Source organism: Colobus angolensis, unplaced genomic scaffold (genome assembly GCF_000951035.1).
Source record: "Colobus angolensis palliatus isolate OR3802 unplaced genomic scaffold, Cang.pa_1.0 Scaffold86, whole genome shotgun sequence".
Classification (NCBI taxonomy): Eukaryota; Metazoa; Chordata; class Mammalia; order Primates; family Cercopithecidae; genus Colobus; species Colobus angolensis.
This window is the reverse complement of record NW_012122487.1, coordinates 8,123,298-8,148,971: the sequence shown is the minus strand read 5'-3', so window position 1 is coordinate 8,148,971 and position 25,674 is coordinate 8,123,298. Positions and strand designations below refer to the sequence as shown.

Genomic DNA, 25,674 nt, shown 5'->3' with positions numbered 1-25,674 from the left:
TGTCTAGACACTACCCTGACTCCACTTCCTGTAATTTCTATATGGCAATGTTTGCTTAAACTTATTTCTACATTCTACACATTTAAATTATATCCTCTAGTGGTAGTAAGAGACTCTTAGATCTTTAAAGACAACAATAAATAATAGCTAATGTATTTATTGAGTGTTTCCCATGTACCAAAATGTTCTCAGTACTTCATATGTATCATCTCACCTTCACAATAACTCTAAAGGAAGGTTCTATTATTATCGGTTTTACAGACGAGGAAACTGGGGCATGGGCTGACCAGTCAGTCAGTGTCAAGATCAAGAGGGAAACTCAGGCAGCCTCACTCTGGAGCCTATAATTTAATCACCACATATAGAATAAATGTTTTCTTGAGTGTCTGGAGACAAGCAAATTTTGTGAGCTGCTCTACATAAAAGGGTCCCATAGTTCAATGACCTGGAAACACTGAATACATACATATATATAAAACTCTTTCAAAAAGGAAACATTTGAGTAGTCCTATTACAAAGAAATCTGCTTAATTTTGTTTAATCGATTGTTTTTCAATTTTTAAACCTTGAAACCTGTTCTCATGTGGTTTCTAACCACATCTCCTAGAATTGATACCTGTGTACAAGACTTTGGGAAAGTGTTCAGAAACGGTCTCTTACCTGTGGCACTGAAAGATTTGGAGGTTCATGGCTGTCCCACAGGACAAATTGAAAAGAATCTTCAAAGATTTCTCCACCAAAGTGACGATAATAAATGATTCCATTAAACAAATCCCTCTGAAGGAAGCCAGGGACAGGATAGCCTATTGGGTCCATAAAACACCACATACTTTTGTACAAGCCTATCAAATATCGAGGGACAATGATATTGGACTTAACTTCAAAAGTCTTATCTGTCTAGTATATTATATGTCCCCAAGGAATCTGCATTAAATGTTTTCATCAAAGATAAATAATAAAGCAGAAAAATAATAAATAATAGAGCAGGAAAACTAAAGTTGCTACATCTATCTTGATATATGGAAAAATTAGCATTAGAAAAATATTTTCAAGAAACTTACTCTTATTTCAAATATACAAAGTAACACTAACTACTTACTTGATCCCTATTTTGTCAAACTCTGGATCTACCCACTTTAAGAAGTAGTTACAAAATGATTCCAACAAAATGTAAACAAATGTTATTCATGAAATTATCAATAATCTAGAATATTCCAAAAATCTCCTTTTAGACTAATTTGTTCTATCACCTTGTGTGGCTGACTTAATTTTTCATACAGTAGTGGTTACTTTGAGGCTCAGCTCTGGAAATCTATAGATGCACAACCTTGGATAGACCAAATTAACTTTCCTAAATCTCAGGCTTCCTCATTATTAAAATGGGAATAAAAATACTATCTTACTTCAGAAAATTGATGTTCACCTTAGCACAAATTCTGACACAATGTCAGCAAACCCAGAAGGATGCACAGAAGGTTCTCCACATAAGAGTGAATTCCATTCAAATGATCTTAACTACCCAGAACTTACCTATCAGTCCTGGCCCTGGTTTCTTCATGATCTCTCCAGCTTGTGGAGGTTTCGTGATATTGAAGAAGATGTAGTCATCACTGGCATCCACATCTGAAGCTCGCAGCATGGATCCCTGGATCAGAATAGTCTGCCCCTCCTCCAGTTCAATCACAACATTGGTTATGAGGAATGGGGGACTATCATCTTTGGGCAAGATGTTGATGGGGAATTTGTGACGGATGCTGTGATGGCCATCAAATATCCGGAAGACCACGAAGTCTTTGGTGGAATCGCTGTCATCATGATGATAGCGAACAACTCCAGCCTGGAGATCAGCCACAGTGAAGAGAAATCCTTTCCCCCCTGAGGGAGAGAGCAGAGATGGAGCAGATTGAGCGAGGGAGTGCAGAAGCAGCAGCCGTGGGGAAAGCATCAATACAATAGAGGCTGCTAAGGAAAGTGTGCAGCCTGCATTTCCCTCACCTGGAAAAACTACAGATTGTTAGTGGGTTCTGGGACAACACATCTAGTTTTGAATGCTGGCTCCAACATTCATCAGTTGTGCAGATTTGAGCAAGGTATTTAACTTATAAAACTTATCTATAAAACATGGATAATACTACTGTGAGGGTTTTAACTTTTTCCATCAACTTGACTGGGCTAAGGAATGCCCAGACAACTGGTAAAATATTATTGCTGGGTGGTTCTGTGAAGAGGGTGTTTCTTGAAGTGATCAGCATTTGAATCAGGAGACTGAGAAAAGATCATGCTCATCATTGTGGACAGGCATCTCCAATCCATTGAGGGACTGAGTAGAACAAAAAGGAAGAGGAAAGGGGAATGTTCTCTCTCTTCTGGAGCTGAGACTTCCTTCCATCTGCTTCCCTCTGACACTGGAGCTCCTGACTCTTGGGCCTTTGAACTCTGGAACATAAACCAGCCACCCTCTAACACCCCCATTTGTCCCTCCACCCTTCACCTTCCCTACCACACTCACCCCTCTCCACTCCCCTTGCCCAGCTTCTTAAGCCTTTGGCTTTGGACTGGGAGTTACACCATCAGCTTCCCTGGTTCTCGGGCCTTCAGACTAATACCCATGACTTCATGGGCTTTCCTGGTTCTCCAACAGCCTAACATGGAATCTCTCAGCCTCCACAATTACATAAGCCAATTCCCATAATAAATCACCTCATAGATAGGTAGGTAGGTAGGCAGGTAGGTAGATAGATATATACATAGATACATAGATAGACATTCTGTTGGCTTAATTTCTCTAGTGAACCCTTACTAATACAAATACTTACCTCATAATCCACAGCGAGAATGAGAGAACTTGAGCAACAGTAAGCCTACAGTAAGTGTTGCTTATTCTTCAGCTAATTGCTACCATCCTACATGGCAGCAGTTCTTAGAGGAGTGGTCTCAATACCATCTAGAAAGCCTCAGTACCACCTAGAAAGTTTTAGAAATGTAACTTCTCAGGCCTTACCCTGGACCTGCTGAATCAGAAATTCAGGGGTGGGTGGGAGGGAGGCAACAACCAGTGTTATCAAGCCTATTTGAAAATTACTGGCTCAAAGACCAAGAGCTAGAGCTCTGATATCTAACAGACTGGGTTCAAATCCTAATTCTGTCATTTTCTAGGTGTGTTACCTTAGATAAGTCAGTTGTTCTAAGTCTCAGGTTACCCATTTGTAAAATGGGAATAATAATAGTATCTAATACCATAAAGTTGATATGAGATAAACAAGATAAAGTATACAGAATGCTTTGCACAGTATCTGTCACAAAGTAAATGCTTAATAAATGGTCATATTATTTTCTATCTCCTCTGAACCCAGACCATCAATGCATTACGGTCTCCCACTCTTCATTTCATCTCCATAGTATTAATAAACATTGCTTTGTTTTCTTCAGAGACTTACAATTCTTTTTGTCTTTTTTGTTTTGTTTTGTTTTGTTTTGTTTTGTTTTTGAGACAGAGTCTCCCTCTGTCTCCCAGGTTGGAGTGCAGTGGCGCGATCTTGGCTCATTGCAACCTCCACCTCCTGGGTTCAAATGATTCTCTTGCCTCAGCCTCCCGAGTAGCTGGGACTCAGGCACACACCACCACACCGGGCTATTTTGTGTTTTTGTAGAGATGGGGTTTCACCATGCTGGCCAGGCTGGTCTTGAACTCCTGACCTCAAGTGATCTGCCCTTCTCAGCCTCCTGAAATGCTGGGATTACAGGCATGAGCCACTGTGCCCAGCCAGAGACTTACAATTCTTAATGGCAGGTGCACCCCACTACTCTCTTCACACCATGTAGCTGTGTTAAAGACCTTAGAGGAATAAACGATTTAACACTTTCTTGCCCAAGAGCCACTTTATGCTTCTTCCTCACTACCAGAATCCTAGTTGTATTTGGCATAGCAATACGGTCATTTAAAAATACTCAGACTTCCCAACTCGCTTGCACTGAGTTGTATGTGACGTAGTTTGATAAAGAAATCTAAGTGGAAATTGTGGTATTGTGCTCCTAGGAAAACTTGTTAAATAGAGCAAACTTAGATGCCATGACTTCTTTCATTGTTCATTCTGTGTCTTCCAGCCTCAAAGACATGAAGAAAATAACTAATTTTCAAGCCACTACACTTGGATTTCTCTTACGTACAACTGAACACCCAACCTGTCTGGTATACCCAGATTTAAACTGGCCTCCCACTGTCCTGGGATTAAGCAATAGGCTTTATCACACATTTATTATTTTGTTTTTGATTCCACAATTCCCTGATCACTTTCCCTGAGAGTTATCTTTCTGCTTTACAGTTAGGGAAACTAAGAAGATAACTGAATTAAATCCTCTGAGCTCATTATAAGGAATGACTTATTTTATCATAAAGTATAAATATTACCTTGTTAACTATCATCCCATAGAATTATAAATTTATTTCTTTTAAATCATGACAACTACTATTAATAACATAACATCATTATTACTGAAGTATTAATTAAGCATTAATTTTTCTTTTCTTTCTTTTTTTTTTTTTTGAGATGGAATCTTGCTTTGTCACTCAGGCTGGAGTGCAGCGGCATGATCTTGGCTCACTGCAACCTCTGCTGCCCAGGTTCAAGCAATTCTCCTGTCTCAGCCTCCCAAGTAGCTGGGACTACAGGCGCCTACCACCATGCCTGGCCAATTTTTGTATTTTTAGTAGAGACGGGGTCTTACCATATTAGTCAGGCTGGTCTCGAACTCCTGACCTCAGGTGATCCATCTGCCTCAGTCTCCCAAAATGTGGGGATTACAGGCATGAGCCACTGCACTTGCCCTAATTTTTCAAAATACTTCTTTGAAGCAGAGAAATAAAAAAATATTTTGTCCTCCAACTGGGAAAAAAATAACTAGTTAAGGAGTATACTTAGAAGGAGTCCTGCATGGCATCCAGAAAGCAAAACTGAGGTTTAAACAATGAGCCACGCACAAGGTACTGTTCATAAATGGTTAGACATTGATCTGAGCACTTGAACACAAAAGTCACTGGTTTCAAGATCTCCAGATCTTCTGCATTTGACAATTTCATTGAGAAATGGGGCCCAAGAGATGCTACATATATCTGTTAAATACGTGTACTTTTGAAGAAAATACTTTTGGATTCTTTGCTAGGTTACTAAGTTGGATCATTCACCTCTTAAAGTCAGCCATCCATGCTGCAGGCCACCAACAGTGACTAGCCGGACTGCACCAATGTCGTCATTGTCGACAACCTGAAACTGTTCCCAAGTGATGGCTCGAGACTGCCCCTCAAGGAGATTCAGACCTGTGAAAGAAAGGAGAAAAGGGTTTTGGCATGATAGACTGGATAAAGAAAATGTGCACATTGGACCATGGAATACTATGCAGTGTAAAAAATAGTGAGTTCATGTCCTTTGCAGGGACATGGATGAAGCTGGAAACCATCATCCTCAGCAAACTAACACGGGAACAGTAAACCAAACACCACATGTTCTCACTCACAAGTGAGAGCTGAACAATGAGAACACATGAACACAGGGAGGGGAACATCACACACTGGGACCTGTTCTGGGGTATGGGGGAAAGGGGAGAGCATTAGGATAAATACCTAATGCATGTGGAGCTTAAAACCTAGATGACAGGTTGATAGATGTAGCAAACCACCATGGCACATGTGCACCTAGGTAACAAACCTGCACGTTCAGCACACGTATCCCAGAACTTAAAAAAAAAAAAAAGATAAGAAAAGGGTACTGGCAAGTTCTGTGACATGCCAACGTGCCTGCTTAAGAAAAGATGAATGAATTTCTACTCATGAAACCATCTGAATATTGCATCTTTAAAAGCTTTTCAAGAAACTGGAATGTAGCTTTTATTTTTAGTACTATTTTTATTTTTAGTACTATTGACTCCAATATTACAACAGATTACAGAGAATCCTGAAAGGGAGCAGAGTAAGCTGGTCGAATTGCAAGGTAGCACGCTGCTGGACCTATCTTATGCTTCTCTCACATCTGTCAGCTTCACCCACCACTCCGGCCTCGACCAACTGACTGTTCTCTAGTTGCAGCCGCCCCATGAGGATTCCCAGTTTCCAAAATTGTAAAGCCCTCCTGCCACCACTGCCTCATCTTCTGATGCAGCCAGCTACCTCCACTGCCCTCTGGTGGCGGCAGGACCAACCTTGTGGCTTATCAGGCCCTGCACCAGGGGACCCAGGGAATATGTTCTATGGCTGCTAAGAAGGGCCAGATAACACCCTCTGGGCATGTGGGGAGTTAACAGCCACTGAAGTAAACTTTAAGTCATTAAAGACAGGAAATGGGAAAGAACTGACCATTAATAGATTGTTGACCTTTTCCCCACCCCACTTCCAACTCTTCCTAGACACAGTGGTTGCATCTTCTCCCTGGAGACATCAACACTACAGACCGATCTGCTTTATCTTACTGTAAAACTGTGACCAGCTCAGCTATGCCACCTTTTTATTTGCTTCTCCCCTTACTCTTGCTTTCAGTATAGGGTTAGTACATCTGATCTGCCTCAGGGTCTGTTTTCTAGGGAAATTGGGTTAATACATATATAAAGGAAAGGGAGAAAGAAAAGGAAGGAAGGAAGGAAGGAAGGGAGGGAGGGGGAGGGGTGCATAAGAAGAATCTCTGTGACTGGCAATACAATAAGGGTTTGGAAGCCAGGAGTGCACAGGACAAGGCATCACGGAGCACAGCAGAGGAACAATCAAGAAGCCTAGAAATATATACAGCAAAATATTAACATTGGTTATATCTTCATGGTGAAATAATAAATAATTTTAAATGTAATATATTCTCCAAATTTCAACAATGGAACAGATCAAGTTCCTAGTAAACAAATGTTTATTTTAAAAAGGATTCTGATGTTTAAAGCAGCCAAAATGACATTGAACAAACCTGGGTGTCACCAATCACACATACACGTACAGACAATTCCATCTCTATACTCAAGCAGGAGTCCACGCAACATGTGACTATTCCTAAACTTTAGGTTACTGATTCCGTCTTTTCTCTCATTACCCCCCTGACAGAGATCAAATAGGATGTAGAGCCAGAATTATAAATCAAGGCTGCTCACCTGATGTTCTCTATCTCTACTGAAACTCACATACATACAAACACATACCTATGTGTACACACACAAGGCAGCTTGTTTAAGCTGCCACCTGAGGATTTAAATCAGATACATTTTTCCCCTAATACAGTCTACCATCACTGCTTTTAAGTATGTTTCAAATGGTATTGATGGGATCAGTGAGAAAGGAAAAGATTTCCATTTACATTCCACATTTACATCTGGTGAACATATATACATCACATAAGTCCACTCAGAATTAAATATGGCATAGAAAGCCATATTTTAAAGGAGTTAAAGCTCTTATTTATCTTTTTCAGTTTCCATGCAGCCCAACATAAAAATATGGATTACAAAAGCTAAACCCTTCTCCAGTCCCTTGTAACAATCTGAGTTGGAGATTTCAGTCCCACTACAGCTAAATATCACACCACTACAGCTAAATATCACAAACAGTCACTTTTTTGCTTCATTCAGTTGAAAAGTGTCCCTTTGTCTTATCTCCAGCAGAAGAAAGAACTTGGCCGCAGGACACAGAAATCCTGGATTTAAATTTCTCACGCTGCCAGGAGGAATAAAAAAACAACAACAAAAGCTACAATCCGATGCCCTTCATCTTTCTGGGTTTCAGTTGTCTCATGTATGACATAGGAATAAAACTACCTTTCTTTCCTGACCCATCTTTCTTGTATTCCCTTCAGGGCTATGTTGCTTTATGCCTCATATTGAGCTTTACCTGTATTCCAGGATACACGGGGGGCATTTGTGTCTGCTGTTCTGATGGAGATGTGGACTGTCATAGGTGCACTCCTTTCAAAGAAGAAGTCGTATACCTCCAATTCTACCTATAAACAAACAGAGGCAAATGAACCACACACTGAAACATTAGAGGGTAAAACAGCATTAATTCTGGGGTATAGCCACACACAGAGGCACACGGGGATTCAGGTTTCTGCGGTTCCCACATCTGATTTTAGACAACCTGATTTGACTTTTTCAGGTTCTAGATCTTGCTCCTTACTTTAACAGTATTTTTAAATTTTCTTCTACATAAAAGACGTTATTAATCTAAAAATGGCAATATGCTGGAGACATGTCTCTGCACTTGCTCAGGAGACCCAACTCCTTCCCACATTCAGTCACTTAAATCTCTCTCAAAGGTGGAGGATCTAGAGAAGTGGTTTTCAACTAGGGGTGATGTTGACCCCCTAGAGGACTTTTGGGAATGTCTGGAGGCATTTTTGGTTTGAGAAGTGGGTGTGTGGGAGAATGCTATTGTCATCACGTGGGTAGAGGCCAGGATACTAACATCCTACTGTACACAGGGCAACCTCCCAAACAAATAATTATCTGATACAAAATGGCAATTGTCGTACTGCTACTATCAAGAAACCCTGATCTAGAGATATCTATTTCACTAGACATATTTTTAAATATCTCAACTTTATTTGCTTTCATGAAATTCATGACTAATAAGTAGGGGCTACGTGACAAGTTTTGGTCTTTATTATGTGCTGTGTATGTATTCACCAGATGTTGCCAGAGAATAATAAGGTGTAACACAGAAATGCAAGGCATACTCCCTACTTTTGAAGAACATGTGGTCCATGGGAGAGGATAAGAGAAATAATCAAACAGCACTATATCAGCAAACACTGAATGACAAAAGAAACTGATTCAAGGCTGCCAGAGCAACAGACTGAACATGAAACTACATGGGCAAGATGTGTCTTTCTTTGGAGGGGTAAAATGTAAATATGCACTCGGTTAGGCCCCTGGCCCAGGGCTTCCAGTCCACACAACCTGAAAACTGTGTGATCTCCACTGAAAAAACTGTGAGTTACCGTCTAACGAAAACAATCATACATTCACACAGGTTCTGCTTTAAGAGTACATTATACAATGCCAGAAACTACACACATGAAGCAGCCAGAAAAGTAGTGCTCTACTTGTGAGCTCGAAGTAAGACTGAATGTGCAATGAGAAATTACTTCCTAACAGGGAAGGCATGTAGGGGCCACAGATTCTGATGAGAGGGGGAAATAAAAGCAGAAGGCAAACCACAGCATTTATAGCCTGAAGTCCTTTGTCTCCCCTGGAGGCTACATGCTGAAAATGCCTCAATTACAATAGAGGTAACCCCAGGGATACTTATTTTCCTTAATAAACCTGAACTCAAGTCTGTATCAGTCTGCTCATTTAAAATTTCCATCCTGTTTGCATCAAGTTGCTGGGAGGTCTTTAAGCATGTGAAGCATTATTATGTGGAAGACTTTAACCTGCTGTCCTCCTCTCCCATTAACTACAAAACCAGAGGAAAGAAGTTGAACCTGCAGGAAAAGGAATTTAGATAGAAGTAGGACCTTCCTGATGGACAGTGTTTCATTGTGAAATTAGTTATCAAATAAGACTATGGAATGTCCTGTCCTGAGTCTGTGTTATTAATTAAAATTAAGGATTCCCATAAAAAGCTCTCACAAAAAAATATATAAAAGAATTTATTAATAAAAGAATTGTGTGCTCACCTTGGCAGCACATATACTAAAATTGGAATGATACAGAGAAGATTAGCATAGCCCTTGCACAAGGATGACACATAAATTCATGAAATGTTCCATATTTTGGGGGAACAACACACAGTAAGGCCTGTCGGGGTCAGGGGTGGAGAGAGAGAGAACATTAGAAAAAATAGCTAATGCATGCTGGGCTTACTACGTGGGTGATGGGTTGATCGGTACACCAAACCACCATGGACATGTTTACTTATGTAACACACCTGCAATTCTGCACATGTACCCCAGAACTTAAAATTAAAATAAAGAAACACACCAAAAAAAATTTTGTTAAAAATAAAAGAATTGTATACAAAAGTCATCTCTAACTTCAATGGTCTTTGTGATTCAGGAAGGCTGTCAACGGCTGCCGCAGTTTTCAAGCTGGTGAGCCCTGGGTCAAATGTGGCCCTCAGAAACATTTGGTAGCTAACACAATACGTTTCACTACAATTTTTAACTGTTTTCTATATTCAAGAATTTAAGCATTTTACCAAAAAAGCATCATTTTCCCATTTCTCTTGCCACATCAGTGCTACAGCAACAATGGGCACACCTGTATCCTTGCAGGGCAGCGGTGGGCGCGAGCTGAGTGGCAGCTGCTTCCTGAGGGGCTGGCTCTTTCTTCAGTTTGCCACAGTGCCCCTCAGTGGGGTTTGCTCATTGACCCCGCCTGCCTGGCTCCTCTGGGCAGTTGGTTTGCACCCTGATTTACAGTGATTGATTCTTTTCTGAGGCAATGAAGGTACAAAGGAACCTGAGGGTTTAGGGTAGGGGGTTCTTAAATAACCCTGTGACTTCTCTAGGCTGAAAGTTTTGTCTCTCCTTCTTACCTCATCATGTCTCCTCTCAGAATGACTGCAGTTTGGTGGCTGATAGGCGATCTGCATGTCACTGAGATCTTTCCAGGTGAATGAGGAGATTGGTCTGGTGTGATCCAACAGGTGAGTCACATAGCCCTGGAGCGGGGCTTTAGTAATGTTGAACACCAGCAAGTGTTTAGGGGTCTCATCTTCTTCACAGTCCAGAACTGATGTAGTCAAGGAGGTCAGGATGAACTGATCCACTTCCAGAATAAACATGGCCATGAATGCAGCCTTTGGAATCTGATTCGGAATTCCAGCTCGGATATAGACAGGCAGCCACGCACTCTCTGACTTTTGAAGGACAGAGAAAATATAAAGGAGGAAATAATATGAATGAGGTGATGTAATACAGGGCTAATAGCCTAATATTTAATACAGCCACAGCCTAGCATCTAGCGGTGACCTGAAGCTGGGTGCATATTGGAATCACCTGGGGAGCTTTAAACACACGCTGGTACCTAGGATCTGTCTCCAGAGGTTCTTGTTTAATTGTTCCAAAAAGGGGACCAGAAAACCAGTATTTCTCGAGCTCCCTGGTGACTCTTACATGCAGCCAGGTGAAGAAGGGAGCACCTACTTTGGCATCAGAAGGAATTGTGTTTATCATTCTATCTCCAACACTTTTAATTTGTGTGACTTTACACAAGTTACTTAACTCTTCATTCTCATTTTCTTTCCAGGTGTAAATGAAAATATTAATACTAGGCTCCCAAGTATCAAGTGAGGACAAATGAAATAGCCAGAGTAGGCACTTAGCAGTCTGGCACCCATCAACAACCTTCTTCAGTCACCTGCCTCACCTCCTGTCATGTAGTTTTAAAGGGGACAGGAGAAGGATGAAGGAAATATGTCTTTATGATTTGGTTCTCATGCAAATGAAGAATAGTTACTTGGTTGTCTGGTTAGTTAAGACCCTGGATCTCCAAGCAAGGGTTGGGCATTGGGGATTGCAAGTAAGCACTGAGGCTAGGCATGCATCCTCCAAAACGAGAGCACTATGATCAAGAGACTCTCCAAAGAAACCATGAAACTGTGCCACAAGATCTAAGAGTTCAACAAGTGCTATGGGCAGAAAGAATCCTCACAGGGCGAGGTGTGGCAGCTCTTGCCTGCAATCCCAGCATTCTGGGAGGCCGAGGCAGGAGGATTGCTTGATGCCAGGAGTTTGAGACCAGCCTGGGCAACAGAGCGAGACTCTATCTCTACAAAAAAAGTAAAAATAATAAAATTAGTCAGGCATGGTAGTGCACACCTATAGTCAATTACTCAATTGACTGAAGCAGGAAGATCACTTAAGCCCAGGGGACTGAAATTATGGTGAGCTATGATCACGCCACAGCATTTCAGCCTGAGCAAGAGAGTGAGACTTCGTAAAGAAAAGAAAAGAATCCTCATAGCAATAGATGCTAGTTCTCATAGGATTTGATCTATCCCATTGCTGAGAGAACCAGGCTCTCAGCATTAGTCCCATACTGCTAAACACTAGCCATTGGGCTAGGAGTTGTAATCTGTGTATAACAGAATGCTAAAATTCCAATAAAAGATATTAGATTTGCAACTGAATGTAAGACAGGTAGTAAAATATGCAGAATTTACACAGCAAGTTGTCTGGAACTAGTTCCAGACTCCAGAACTTTCTTGCCCACATAAGAATATAAAAAGATTGAGAAAGGTAAGAAAAAGATTCATTAGGAGAGAGGAGTGCTTTGCTGTGTTGTGTTCAGTCACTTTCCTGACCTCTAACACCACATGTTGGCATGGAGCAGGAAAAGCAGAGCAATGCCATATCTCCTGTCCCTTAAAATGTGTTTCTTGCAGTTGAAACACACACAGAGAGCTGATACAGGGCTCATATCTGAGGAAGTTAAGTGGCTGGAAGCAGAAAAATAATTATGGCTGTGCCAGAATCAGTTTGTTCTTGTTTGTGGCAGCAAGGGACACGTAAATGTTCCCAGATATGGGCCAAGTGGGCAGAGGGCTGGTCTGAGGTCTTCTGGATCCTGAACATCAGAGAGTACTCTTGAGAGGACAAAAATCCAGTAAGAAAATGCTAGGAGCTGCAGGAGAAATGACAAGTGATCACTCAGGCTAGAAATACATCCTCTTAAGAGAGTGATGAGTGATAGACCAATGGGGCTCTCCAGAGAAACCATGAATTTGTCCCTAAGACAAAGATGCAGCTTGAGACATCTACCAGGCTCAGACAGCATGAAATCATATGTCGTCAGTGCCTGATCGAATAAGATCCCTCTCTCCCATTCCCTGAAACCACCCCTGCCACCAGCCTGAAAATTAAGAAACTAACCAGCAATGCACAGAGAAGAGAGAATTGCAAGAGAGGAACAGAGGAGAAGACAATCAACCCCCTCCCTTCCCACTGCATGGTTGATGAAGGCAGGTAAACGATATACTGAGATGTCCTAGGGTTTAGAGTATCTACTCTTCATATGTTACTGGGAAAAAATATTATTTGAAGATGCATAATTAGAAAACTCAAGAGGGGTAAATTGTGATTTAGAAGGACTGGTGCTTCACGCTAAGACCAATTGAGTCTAGAGTTAAGTCTAAATAAGTACGTTATTTCAAACATGTTAATAAAGTGGATACAAATGATGAAAGAGCTTACTGCTTATAATAAAGTATAACAATCATATGCTAGAACTGAAATTGCAAATTATATAAACAAAGCAATTGCCACGAGAAAGGATCACTTGGATCCATTATCATCATACATAGGAAGGAGCCAAGAGAGCTCACTTCACTTTTTGACTGTATATATTACAAATATAGGCTTAAGAATATTTTTAAGTTTAGAATTAAATCCAAATAAAACATAAAGTGTGATAAGGAATTGTCAAATAAATAAAGATAAAGGCAAAGAAAATGTGATCTATTTTGCAAGACAAATTTTTTTAATTCACAAGAAAGCATAAAACATGAGAGAAAAAAGTGTATCTGTTACTCCCACAAATATAAAGTTTATATTGCCTTATTCAAGACAAATATTCTGGAATTCAATAAAAATGTCCAATTATATGTACCTTACAAGAAAAGCACTTAAAATAAAATTACATAGGAAGATGAAAAAGAAAAGGGTAATACAAATTGATCATTAATGGAGAAAGCAGAGAGACCACATAATTTCAAAGATGAATTCAATGTGGGCAGTTGATATTAGTAAAAAATATAAGACAAAGATTCTTATAAATAACATTATATTTCATATTGTTCTTCTCAAACCAGTGGGGAATAGAGCAAAAATAAGAATAATAATTACAGAAAAAGAAAGAACAAAATTATCATCATTAGTGAAAGATATAATTATGGTCTTTAAAAGCCCAAATAATTGAGAATTTCTTAAAATAATTGAATTCAGGAAAGAAGCCAGATAAAAGAAAATTATTCCAAAAATAGCTTTTCTGTTTGTCATCAATAACCAATGAGAAGATATAATGGGAGAAAAATATTCTATTCACAATAGGTTCACAAAAACAAAGTGCCTAGGACTGGACTTAATAAGTATGCTCAACTTATGTGAAGGAAACTATGAACTTTACAGAAACATATAAAAGAACCTTTGTCCAAATGAAGTGAGATACTTCATTTCTGGATGAAAAGATTCAATATGGTAAATGTTCCATTATTCTAATTTTCCCCAAATAATTTATAGCTCTAACTGGATACTGATAAAAATCCTTAGGGGCTTTTTTTTTGAAACTAACATAAACGATTTAATTATAGTTATTTGGAACTAAGTCTAGGTGAGAATGACTATGAAAATTTTGAAGATAAGTGATAAGGAAGAACTTGCTTGTAAGATAATTACAGGCCTGTTACGTTTAGAATAATATGAGACTGACAAAGAATAAGTAGGCAAATCTAAGAAATAAAAGAGCTAGCCTTCAAATTGTATATGTTATATCCTTCTATACAACAGAAGATCATCTAAAATCAATTGGGAAACAAGTTAATTGTTCAATGAATAGTGTTGAAAATTTGGGCTATTTGGAAAAAACTGTTCCTTGTATTTCACCATACAATAAAATTTTATTTCAGATAGATTAAAAAGGCAAATGTAAGGAAGAAGACCTTTAAAAATCTAGAAGACATTATGAATGAAGGGTCGTTTGGTCACTTGATGAGAATTGACTGTACAACCACAAAAATAACAAAAGAACAAGATATAAAACTTCACATGTAGTATAAATGTGATTCCATAAAACAAAACCAACTCTGGCATGCACTCGTGCACATGTGTGTGTATGTAAAAATAGTAGAAAGAAAGCTGTAGTTATTTTCTTCTTATCTTGCTTTCTGTGTTTTTTTAATATTCTCTGCAGTGAGCCTATTACTTTTATATTCATAAATGAATCTGTTTTATGACATGCCAAATAAGCTATGGAATAGCTTAATGATAAACAAAGCAAGAAGGTAGAGGGATAAATTCCCAATAAAAATAGATTTTAAAATACAAACAAATTCAATATAGTAAGAAAAAAATGAGAAAATTCGGTGAAAAAGAAAAATGGCTTCAATTTTTTCAATGGATATAAGAAATCTTTAAAAATGAAAGGAGTTTTGTGTTAAAACAAACAGAAAGCATCTACTAGTTGTCTATAGACCTAGTGTTTAGGTCTGTATGAACAAGGTATGTCACGGCTCGGAGCCACCACTATAAAATAGGAAGCTTGAGCTAAACCCAGCCTGGGTTTACAAACCTGGCTAATGAGTTTTTTACCGGGTGACCTTTAAAACCAGCAATATGCATAGTGCTACTATGTGCCAGGTTTTATGTCAAGCACGTAATAAGCATTTTCTCATTTAATCCTCTCAGTTACTGTAAGAAATAGGTACTATGAACCTACTTTAAGTTGAAGAAAATGAGACCAAAAGTCACACAGCTAGTTAAGTGGATGTTTGAACCCAGGCAGTCTGGGCCCGGTGTCCATGCTCTTAACTATCAGTTGGACTCAGAAATTTATCCTTGAAAAGCTACCCAAGTGATTTACCTGATCAATTTGACTAGTCTGCCTCAGAGTTTTTTTTCCAGATCTTAATTCTATGATTTTGTTTTATCGTTTCTTTATGATTTCTTGTCATATAAATTCCTTGGGGTAATAATGTTCAATATTTGACTGGGCCCCTTAGGAGAAATCCCAGTGAGAAGCCAGTTTGTGAAAGATAGAAGTATTTCCGAACATCATCTTGGATCATCTTTCCTCAGCAAGAAATCTCAGCTGTTTCAGCAGGTACACAGTTTCCCCGGTTTCTCCAATAAACAAATTATAGAGTTCATGAATCAGCAGCACTGCAAGTTCAATATTTTGAATAAATGGAATCCACTTTCTGTCATTATTTCAATATATAAGGATCAACAGGAGGAAAGACAAGAGAATTAAAAGAAATTGGAAGATGCAGGAGGTCTTTGGGAGCCTGTCTCCTTGATGAGCCAGCCCTTCGTTCCAAAGCCTGGAAGAGTGACCAATCTGTGACAAATATAAACATGGGACTGAGATTCTCCTCCCCTCTAGTTTGCTGTGACCTTGCAGAGTGGACCCCCTGATTTCAAGGGGGACAAAAGGAAGCATCAAAGAGAAGGTGTTACAAAAGGTCAAATGACAAGCTGAAGAGTATTGGAGGTAAAGGAGGAAGAAGGTTAGCACGTAACTAGCCCCAGTGCTTGCCAAGTTGCCGTAGTGATGGTGGACCTAGCAGAGAACCAGAGAAGGGAAATTTTATACAAAAGCTACTGTTTTAAGCACTTACTAGCAGAACCAACAAGCCTGCAGTTCCAATGAGTCACTGGCGGTTTCACCCCCAAAAGCACAGGAACTCTCCCTGGCATGGGGGCCAGCATGAGTAGCCCCGTGTAACTGGCTCTCTTACTGTGAATCCTGGAGGCATCCACACATAACCCCAAACTCTACCTTGTACACGATTTTACTCCTGGTATCTGTGAGGTCCAGTTGGATGGAGATATAATCAATGTTGGGTGAAGGGGGATCCAGATGCTGATAACGAAGGCCCATCAGCAGGAACTCCTCACAGCTCACTTTGAGGCTTCCTATTTTCTTTAATCCTGGGGTACAACTTCCACCTGGACACTTCAGTTTTGCTCCCAGTGCTAGAATGTACAGCATTGGATTAAGATAGTCACTTAAACATAACAATTGTAAAATTTAAAAACCAGTACTCCGTCCCATGAATACTTATTCCCTCTCACTACCTCAAGAACACTCGTGTACCCTCCAATCATTCACTGAGTGGGTTGTCATTATTCTGAAAGCTTGTAGTTTCCTTTACTGAAAAATGGTTGAACAGTAGTCTCATCATGTTCTCACCCACCAAAAGTTAAACTGAGAGAAAAAATTTAAAAATATGTTGTCTGAGGTTTGAACATCTCTGACAAATAGACCAGTGACTCACTGCAGGCCTTCCACAGTCTAGCTCCAGTCTTTCCTTTACAGCATCAGCGTCCATGTCTCTATCATACAATTTCTACTGGTCTGTCTACTCAGTGAAATCCCCTCCCCATGTGGCTATCACACACTCAAATTCTGCATATCCTTCTAAGTCTACCTGGTCTTTTTACTAAGCCTTCCCTTAAACATTCTTTGACCACCTGAACCAACATGTTCTTTCTCACTGAAAACCATAATTGTCTCTCCAACAGTCTTCACATCTCTAACCAACTGTATTTTCACTCCTGTTTGGTATATAATACTCATAAGCCACTTTTAAATTAAAAAAAAAATTGTAGAGATGGGGTCTTGCTAGGTTGTCCAGGCTGGTCTTGAAACCCTGACCTCAAGCAGTGTTCTTGCCTCAGCCTCCCAAAGCGCTGGGATTATAGGTGTGAGCCACTATGCCCAGACACCCACTTTTTTTTTTTTTTTGAGTCTCATTTCTCTGATGTACAAAATAGAACAAATGTGCCTTTAACTGTCATTCTGTCCAAATTCAAAGTATTACTACTATTGCTATGATTATCCCTTATATTTCTTGGTTTCTCGTGGTTTCTAGAGAGAACGGGAGGTGCCCAAAATAGACTGATTGAGTGAATAGCAGAAGGAATGTTATCCATCAACTCTTCCTAATCTCATCTATCACTTCTACACACTAGCTTTATTTCAGACTTGCTCATAATCCAATAATACTCCATCAATGCACCAACTACTACTGTTGCTATTACTAATAACAGCTGACAATTAATGAGTACCTACTGTGAACCAGACACTGTGTTAAGCACTGTGTTTATGTATAACCTCATTTACTCTTATCCTTACCCAACCCTACAGGGCAGCTATTATCCTTTCTCATTGTAGAGAGGCCTTAGACAGGTTAATAACTAAAATTACACAGAAAATAAAGAGCAGAGGAAGTTCTCAAAACCAGGTCTTTCTGATTGTAAAGTCTGTGCCCTTAACCACTAACCCACACTGTTCAGCCAGCTAAAATGTAGACTAGTTAACTAGAACTCTTAATCATGGTGGAAGGTGAGCATGCATGGATATTTTTGTCAGTTTTAGTAATACCCAGATAAGCATTAAGAGACATCATACGGGCTGGGAAAAAACTGTGTGGCTGATCTCCACGAGGTTCTTCTGGTCGGGGCTCCCCCAAAACCATCTGGCCATGGGCTGGCAGCTGAGTTCTCGCAGTGTCCAGGCTGACCGTGCATTCCAGGCTAGCCATCCTATCATAATCAAATCTGAGCAGATTTTTATCAATTGCTTGGGACAGGCCATTGAATTCAGGCACTTCCAGCACATTGTTACTCATACGGATGATGTTACAGTCTGGTTCCAGGAGATAGGCCCGCAGGATAAAGGTTTCTATGAAGGTATCTGTTTCAGTAAATCTGTGGAGAACATGAGGCAAAAGTAATCTTAATTGGTGCTCAGTTATTTCTGATACCTGCATACTCAGCTGGAAGCTTGAAGATTGGCCTTCACAAAATTTGTGCCACAGATTGAGTTCGGATTTTGTTTCATGCTCTACTCCCAGCCTCTCTGTTCTGTTCCCTTCATCTCTTTACCCTGGTGTCAACACCTTTTCCTGCCACTTCTTCCTCCCAACATCTTTCTTTCAAAACCTGCTCTCAAACTCATCATGCATATGGATATTTAACGACTGCTAAAACCTCAGAGTCTCACTTCTAGCACATGTGTATCAAGCCTGTATAATTTCTGGATTGAGTTTTAATTCAGGAGTGAAGGGATAAGTGGCTTCTGAAGCATTCAGGCCTTTTTGCCCTTCAGAAATACCACTACATAGGCGTTCATTTGCAGCCTAGTTTGGTTGCCCAGCTCAGTGCTTGGCATGTAAAGGGTATTCAGCAATTGCCACTTCCATTCCCTCCATCTGCTTAGCAACTCTAATCTCAGGTTGTTTGAAGAGTCTAAAAGAGAGGGGTGTCATTTTTTTTGAAGGGGTAAGATTAATGAGTGATGAGCATGCATCAATAATGCAGCTTCTAATTGATGTGCTCTTATTATGGTGCAGTCATTAAGCTAAATTCTCTGTGATAGTATAAAATTCAATCCTTATAAAAACCTAGGATAGATATTGTTAATCCCATTTTATGGAGGAAGAAACTGAGGCATAATGGGCTCAGGTAGCTTGCCAAAGGGGCTAGAGAAGGAGAAGTGGTAAGAGGGGAACAAACATGCTCCCTGATTTTCTGCTGCCTACTACTCTGAATATTTTATTTCAAATGTGCTTAAGACCAAGAGGCAAAGAAGCTCCTCTAACCCTGCCTTTCATGTATACTCTTCCAACCTCCCAGCAGCCTAGAAACCCAAGGAAGGAGTGGGAGCAGCAAACATTCATCAGCTTTTTTCTTTTTTAAATTTATTTTTATTTTTAATTTGTGTGGGTACATAGTAGGTGTGTGTATCTATCTATCTATCTATCTATCTATCTATCTATCTATCTATCTATCTATCTAGATTATTTATCTATCCTCTGTCTATCTACGTAATGGGGTACATGAGATGCTTTTGTACAGGCATGCAATGTGTAATAATCCCATCTTAATATCCATTTATTAAGCATTCCCTCAAGCATTTATCCTTTTTTTTTTTTTTTTCTTTGAGAGACAGAGTTTCACTCTGTTGCCCAGGCTGGAGTGCAGTGGTGTAATCTTGGCTCACTGCAACCTCCACCTCCCAGGTTCAAGAGATTCTCCTGCCTTACCCTCCCGAATAGCTGGGACTACAGGTGCCTGCCACCATGCCAAGCTAATTTTTGTATTTTTAGTAGAGACGGGGTTTTGCCATGTTGGCCAGGCTGATCTCAAACTCCTGACCTCAGGTGATCTGCCCGCCTTAGCCTCCCAAAGTGCTCGGATTACAGGAATGAGCCACTGCATCTGGCCCACTTATCCTTTCTGTTACAAACAATCCAATTATACTCTTGTAGTTATTTTAAAATGTGCCATTGAATTATTACTGACTGTAGTCACCCTGTTGTGCTATCAATTACTAGGTCTTACCCATTCTTTCTAACTACTGTTTGTACCCATTAACCATCCCTACGTTCCCTGCAACTCCCCACTACCCTTCCCACCCCTTCCACGCAAGCTCTTTGAAGTTATTTGTTTTTTAACTCTAAAGTCTTAGGAAGATCAAATGGCCCTGTATGCTGATTTCATTTCTTCCTAAGGAATCCTTGGGTGCCGCTTCATTTTCTGAACACAGCATTTTGTTTGTGTCTCTCTTTCGGCACTTGTTCTGCATCATAATTACCTGCTCATCTTTTGTCTTAGACTACAGGCACTAAAATAATCTGAGTATTCTCATCCTTTTGTTTCTTATGCTCAGCATACAGCCTGACTTGTAATAGGTGGTCATAAATGTTTGTAGAAAGCTTCACTGTTCCAATGTCTTCTACAAAACTCTTTTACATTAGTCTAGTGCTTAAGGGAAATTCACACCAACATATTTTAACCAAATATTCTTAAAAGCAATAAAAACCAAGGAAAAAACCATATAAAGGCCTACTCCACATACACGAGTTCTCAGTTACTTTTATGAAGTCAGATACACCATAATCATGAGCTTAAATTTAAAATTATTTTTCATTGGGATATAATTCATATACCACAAAATTCATTTTTTAAAAACATACAGCTCAGAGTTTTTTAGTGTAGTCCCACAGTTGTACAACCATCATGACTACCTAATTCCAGAACACTTTCATCACTCCCAAAAGAGACACATTTCCCTTCCCCAGCCTCTGGCAACCACTAATCTACTTTCTGTCTCTATGAATTTGCCAGTTCTAAATATTTCATATAAAAGGAACAATATGATATGTGGCTTTTTGTGCCTGGCTTCTTTCACTTGGTATGTTTTCAAGGTTCATCCATGCTGTAGCCTTCATCAGTGCTACATTCTTTTTTTATGGCTGAATGATATTCCATTCTATGAATATACCACATTTTGTTTATCCATTCATCAGTTGGATTTATTCCATTTTTTGGCTGTTATGAAGAATGTTGCAGTGAACTTCATGCACAAGCTCTTGTGTAAAACGTAAGTTTTTATTTTTCTTGTGTATATACATAGGAGTAGAATTGCTGTCTCCTACGATCATTCCATATTTAACTTCATAGTTGATTTTTAAAGAATTTTAGGCTGGGCATGGCGGCTCATCCCTGTAATCCCAGCACTTTGGGAGGCGGAAACAGGCAGATCATGAGGTCAGGAGATCAAGACTATCCTGGCTAACATGGTGAAACCCCATCTCTACTAAAAATACAACAAATTAGCTGGGTATGGTGGTGGGTGCCTGTAGTCCCAGCTACTCAGGAGGCTGAGGCAGGAGAATCGCTTGAACCCAGAAGGCAGAGGTTGCACTGAGCCAAGATTGCACCACTGCACTCCAGCCTGGACAACAGAGTGAGATTCCATCTCAAAAAAAAAAATATTTAAGTATTTAAATATGTTTAAAAATGGAAGATACTGCACCTTCTATAATTAAGCAGCTGGTAACAAACAAGAAGAATTTCATTCATTTTTGGAATATATTTTCCCCCCATTTTCATTAAGAATTTGTAGTTTATAATTTCCATTTTCCACCATAAGTGGTGGGTTGGAACCCCACAGATACCTATATAAGGACACTAGAGGGAAACAGGATAGGGCTAAAAGTTTGCCACAGAGGAATCCTAGGGAAGATGACACAAGTGGAAATAAGTGAAAGCTGACTACAAATCTTGCCTTATCCACTCAGGCTTCCAGTTTCTGTTGATTACTTGCTTGTCTGGAATCTATTAACTCCCCTCATGACAATACATATCCACAAGAAAAGCCCTCAAAAGTACACAGAATGGTTACTTGACAGCAAATGACCAATCTTCCTGTGCCACTTACCTGTAAAGTCTGAGCTGCACTGTGTCTTCATCAAGAATTGGACAACCATTGTGAACATACTTGACTTCATTGGGAAGGAAATGGCAGTCAAAGACCTAGTTCACATGAAGAATTGGATAAATATCTATGAGAAAATTGGTACAAGGTTTAAGATTTTGCCAGGAGAGTACTGCCTGGAGAAAATATGGTCTGTTAGTAGTGTGTGTATGTGTGTGTGCGTGTGCCTTCACCACCACCACCTCTACCCTACCCCCACACCCAGCTGCCATCCTACTTATACAGCTGTCTCTTGTTTTGAGAATATCTAAATTGTGAAAACCAAAGCAGATCAAGAAAATTAGTTACGGGATGATTACCTCTCTAAATAAGTGTCTTTTTACCATCTAGAGTGCATTTAAAACATGGTTTCATTTTTCAAAATTTTATTTACCCCCTTCAGGGGTTCACAGCAATTGAGTTAGAGAGTTCTTTCTGTATGTCTGCATGAAAAGGCATGCTTTAACCCACCCACTGTATTCTTTCTGTATATCTCTGTTCTCCTTTTATTTCTTTTTTTTCCGAATAGTATTCTCATATTCAAAGATGAAGTCACTGACTATGGACACTATTGTGGTTAATCAGAGTCCAACATGACCCAGAGTTGCGTCTTATACACGTGCAAAAGACTGCTTCCATTAGTTAAGCAATAGCAGAAATGGCAGATGAGACAAACAGAAATCTAAAAGCATTTCCTCTTTTCAAATAAAATTATAATGAACTGTCTCACCTCACTCAGAATTATTAGAAGATTGTTAACTGTTATACTTTGGGAATCTGAATTTTAGAGGAAGAATCATCTCTCCCACCCATATCATGCCCCTCATTCTGCCCGATCTGACTTTGGTAGAGTTCTAATACCCTTGAGGTATGCATGCATGTCCACCATTGTGTTCATGGTGTTTCGTCTGTACCTTTTCACAGCCTCAAACATTTTCAGACAACATAATTCACTCAGGGAAGACTTTAACACTAATACAAATGATTTTCTTTTCCCACAGATATCATTGGTTCCTCTTTTTAATTGACAACTAGGAAGGAGATACAGCAAAGACCTTCTCCACATCATTGACAAATAGTCATGGTAATAAAGAGACAATCTGCTTTGTTAAAAGAAACATCTGTTTTAAGTTTCATAATATGTTTTCCTTTTATAAAAGGCGACAACCATAATTGTCCATAAATTTACTAACTAAAACAAAGGAGAGCTAAATCCTTTTCTAATTACTGTCTAGCTTTGTTTTTTTCCACTTCAACTGCTTTTCAATTACAATTTATAATTAAATTGTCACACATTCCTAACTCATTACTCACTTTAATGACAGTAAACTGGTTCAAACTAGAGATACTTTCTTATTGCTATATTTCCTATTCAAAAAAGCAAGTTCAGTGCTAACCTGGGGTGCTTTCTATCCAGCAAATTTCTTGCTTTGGGCTAGGTGTGAGAAGTGCCATGTGTGAGGGAGTCTTGTCCTAAAACATGAGGAAAACATATTGCCGTCAACCTCATCTAATTGACTACATCAAGTGGGTTATCTGAACAGAAGGCACTGGTGTGCATCAATTGAAATCCCTTTCCAAATATTCAATAGGAAAATGAACCTGTTGGTCCTAAGACAAACTTCAGTAATGAAATGAAAACACTAACTGAACAGATGTTAAACAAAACATTTTCTGTGCAAGTCACATGAAACTGTTCATTACACAGCAGGGTGTTGTTAATACAGTCGTCTTGCTAGAAATGGGTTCACATAAGCTTGGCTTTCAGCTTATTACTAAGCTCTATTAAAGAATAATGTTTAGGCTCTGTGTGTGTGTGTGTGTGTGTGTGTGTGTGCATGTGCACTTAGCTATGCTTAATTTCTAAAACTACGTAAGAAATGAACCCCTAGGGAAAGACTGAACCAGCCTGGTTTAAAAACCAAGCACAAATTCAACAAAACTAAACAGACTTTACTTGGGAATCTTGTTTTTGTTGAAATTATGAGAATAACCAAATAGGAACAATCATCTGGCAGTTTGAGAAACAAAGTTTTCCCACGATATAGGTTTCTCTCACACAAAGTTTTAATATTTGGCCAAAAAAGTGATTAAACTCCATATTTTAATGAACTCCTTTACCACAGAATAAATATTAGAAGATATAAATCCCATACCAACTTTTAGAGGCTAAAAATTCATTTGAGATGTCGTATTTGCCTTTGGAAATACCTCCACTAAGTATTCATGACTTGATTCTACTTTTTCTTAATGAGCAACAGCAGGCTAGGGAATCTGTGTATTCAGAAGTGTTTCTCAGCAACCAAGAGTTTCCTAAATCAGCCTGGCAATTTGTGGTTTCTTCTCTATATTGTCTTTCTAGTAACTGGAGTTTTACCTTAAAATCAGAGAGTATGAGATGGAGATGACTTGCAGGCCTATTCCAATCCTTGATTCTTGTGACCAAATGTTTTTTACCTAGTTCTAGTCACTTGGATCCCTTTTTGCTCCTCAGTGCCTTGGAGCAGGCCAAGCAATCAGGACCATTAAAACATCACTAAAAACATATAACGGAGACAATTTTATTTCTCTCAGAGAGAGTGCCATATATGATAAGGAGTCAGAGGCCATTTGGGGTAGGGAGAGGAGAGCGCTCAGAGGCTGGCTTAGGTAACAATAGATTATCTCCAAATTGCCTACTAAGGAGGAGAATCTGGTCATCTGCAGGGCTTTTGTTTTGCTCATTTGGGCATGCATGCTTGAGGTCCAAACTGGAAGACAGCTTAGACAGCTTGCTACTGTGAGCTACCAGTGGAAATTTTGCTTCTTCTCTTTTTCACAAAAAACTCAGTCCTACTTGTAGATAAATGTTGAATGATTTTTAAAAATACATTGATTGGAAGAGGTACCATATTATCAATCATCAGTCTTTATAAGACACCCATATGTGCCAGTGCAGCCCTAGGTTCCTGCTTTATCAAAGACTCCAGTCCTCTAGGATCAGGGTCATATTTTGCCCTCTCTGAAGACTCAAAGGGCTGCATTTTCCCCTTTTTTTTTTTTTTTTAAAGACACAGTCTCACACTGTCACCCAGCCTGGAGTGTAGTGGCACTATTTTGGCTCATTGCAACTTCTGCCTCCTGGGTTCAAGCAATTCTTGTGCCTCAGCCTCCCGAGTAGCTAGGCTTACAGGTGTGTACCCTACGCCTGGCTAATTTTTGTATTTTTAGTAGAGATGGAGTTTCACCATGTTGACTAGGCTGGTCTCTTAACTCCTGGCCTCAAGTGATCTGCCCGCCTCAGCCTCCAAAGTACTGAAATTTACAGGCGTGAGCTACTGCAACCAGCCTGCATTTTCCTTTGGACCCCAGTCCCTGTGGTTGGGTCTCTATCACCCACTACTGAGCTTATTTGTATTGCTTCCTCATCCTATTTAGCACACTGAGGTTCCAGTATGAGCAACCCCAGGTATCTTCTTTTTCTCTGACTCGTAAGTGCCAATCAAAACACACTCAGAATGCAAGTATAACTGGGAGTAACTGAGGAGACATTGCAACTCCCAAACACTTGGGAACACAATGTCTAATACGTGGAGGCATTGCTGCATTCTAACATGTTTTAGATATCCATCTAAAGCTCTTTGACAATAAAATCTTACAAGCAACTAGGCAGAGACATGTGGTTGCTACCACATCAGAAATACCTGCAATGTGAGACCCTCTTCCAAAGAATTTTGATGTGTTTCA

The 25,674-nt window shown here is 39.6% G+C and overlaps 1 protein-coding gene across 1 annotated transcript in view; it reads right to left on the bottom strand.

The window, feature by feature from the left end:
* Positions 1–25,674, bottom strand: part of FREM1 (FRAS1 related extracellular matrix 1) — a 168,759-nt gene that overhangs the window by 105,769 nt on the left and 37,316 nt on the right. Inside the window, exons 4-11 of the mRNA XM_011930392.1 lie at positions 21,913–22,007; positions 18,097–18,395; positions 16,462–16,658; positions 10,502–10,825; positions 7,853–7,961; positions 5,183–5,314; positions 1,531–1,875; positions 661–803 (exon numbers count right to left, since the gene is read on the bottom strand). Coding sequence (XP_011785782.1) covers positions 661–803; positions 1,531–1,875; positions 5,183–5,314; positions 7,853–7,961; positions 10,502–10,825; positions 16,462–16,658; positions 18,097–18,395; positions 21,913–22,007 — 1,644 coding nt within the window. The remainder of the gene's footprint in view (positions 1–660; positions 804–1,530; positions 1,876–5,182; positions 5,315–7,852; positions 7,962–10,501; positions 10,826–16,461; positions 16,659–18,096; positions 18,396–21,912; positions 22,008–25,674) is intronic.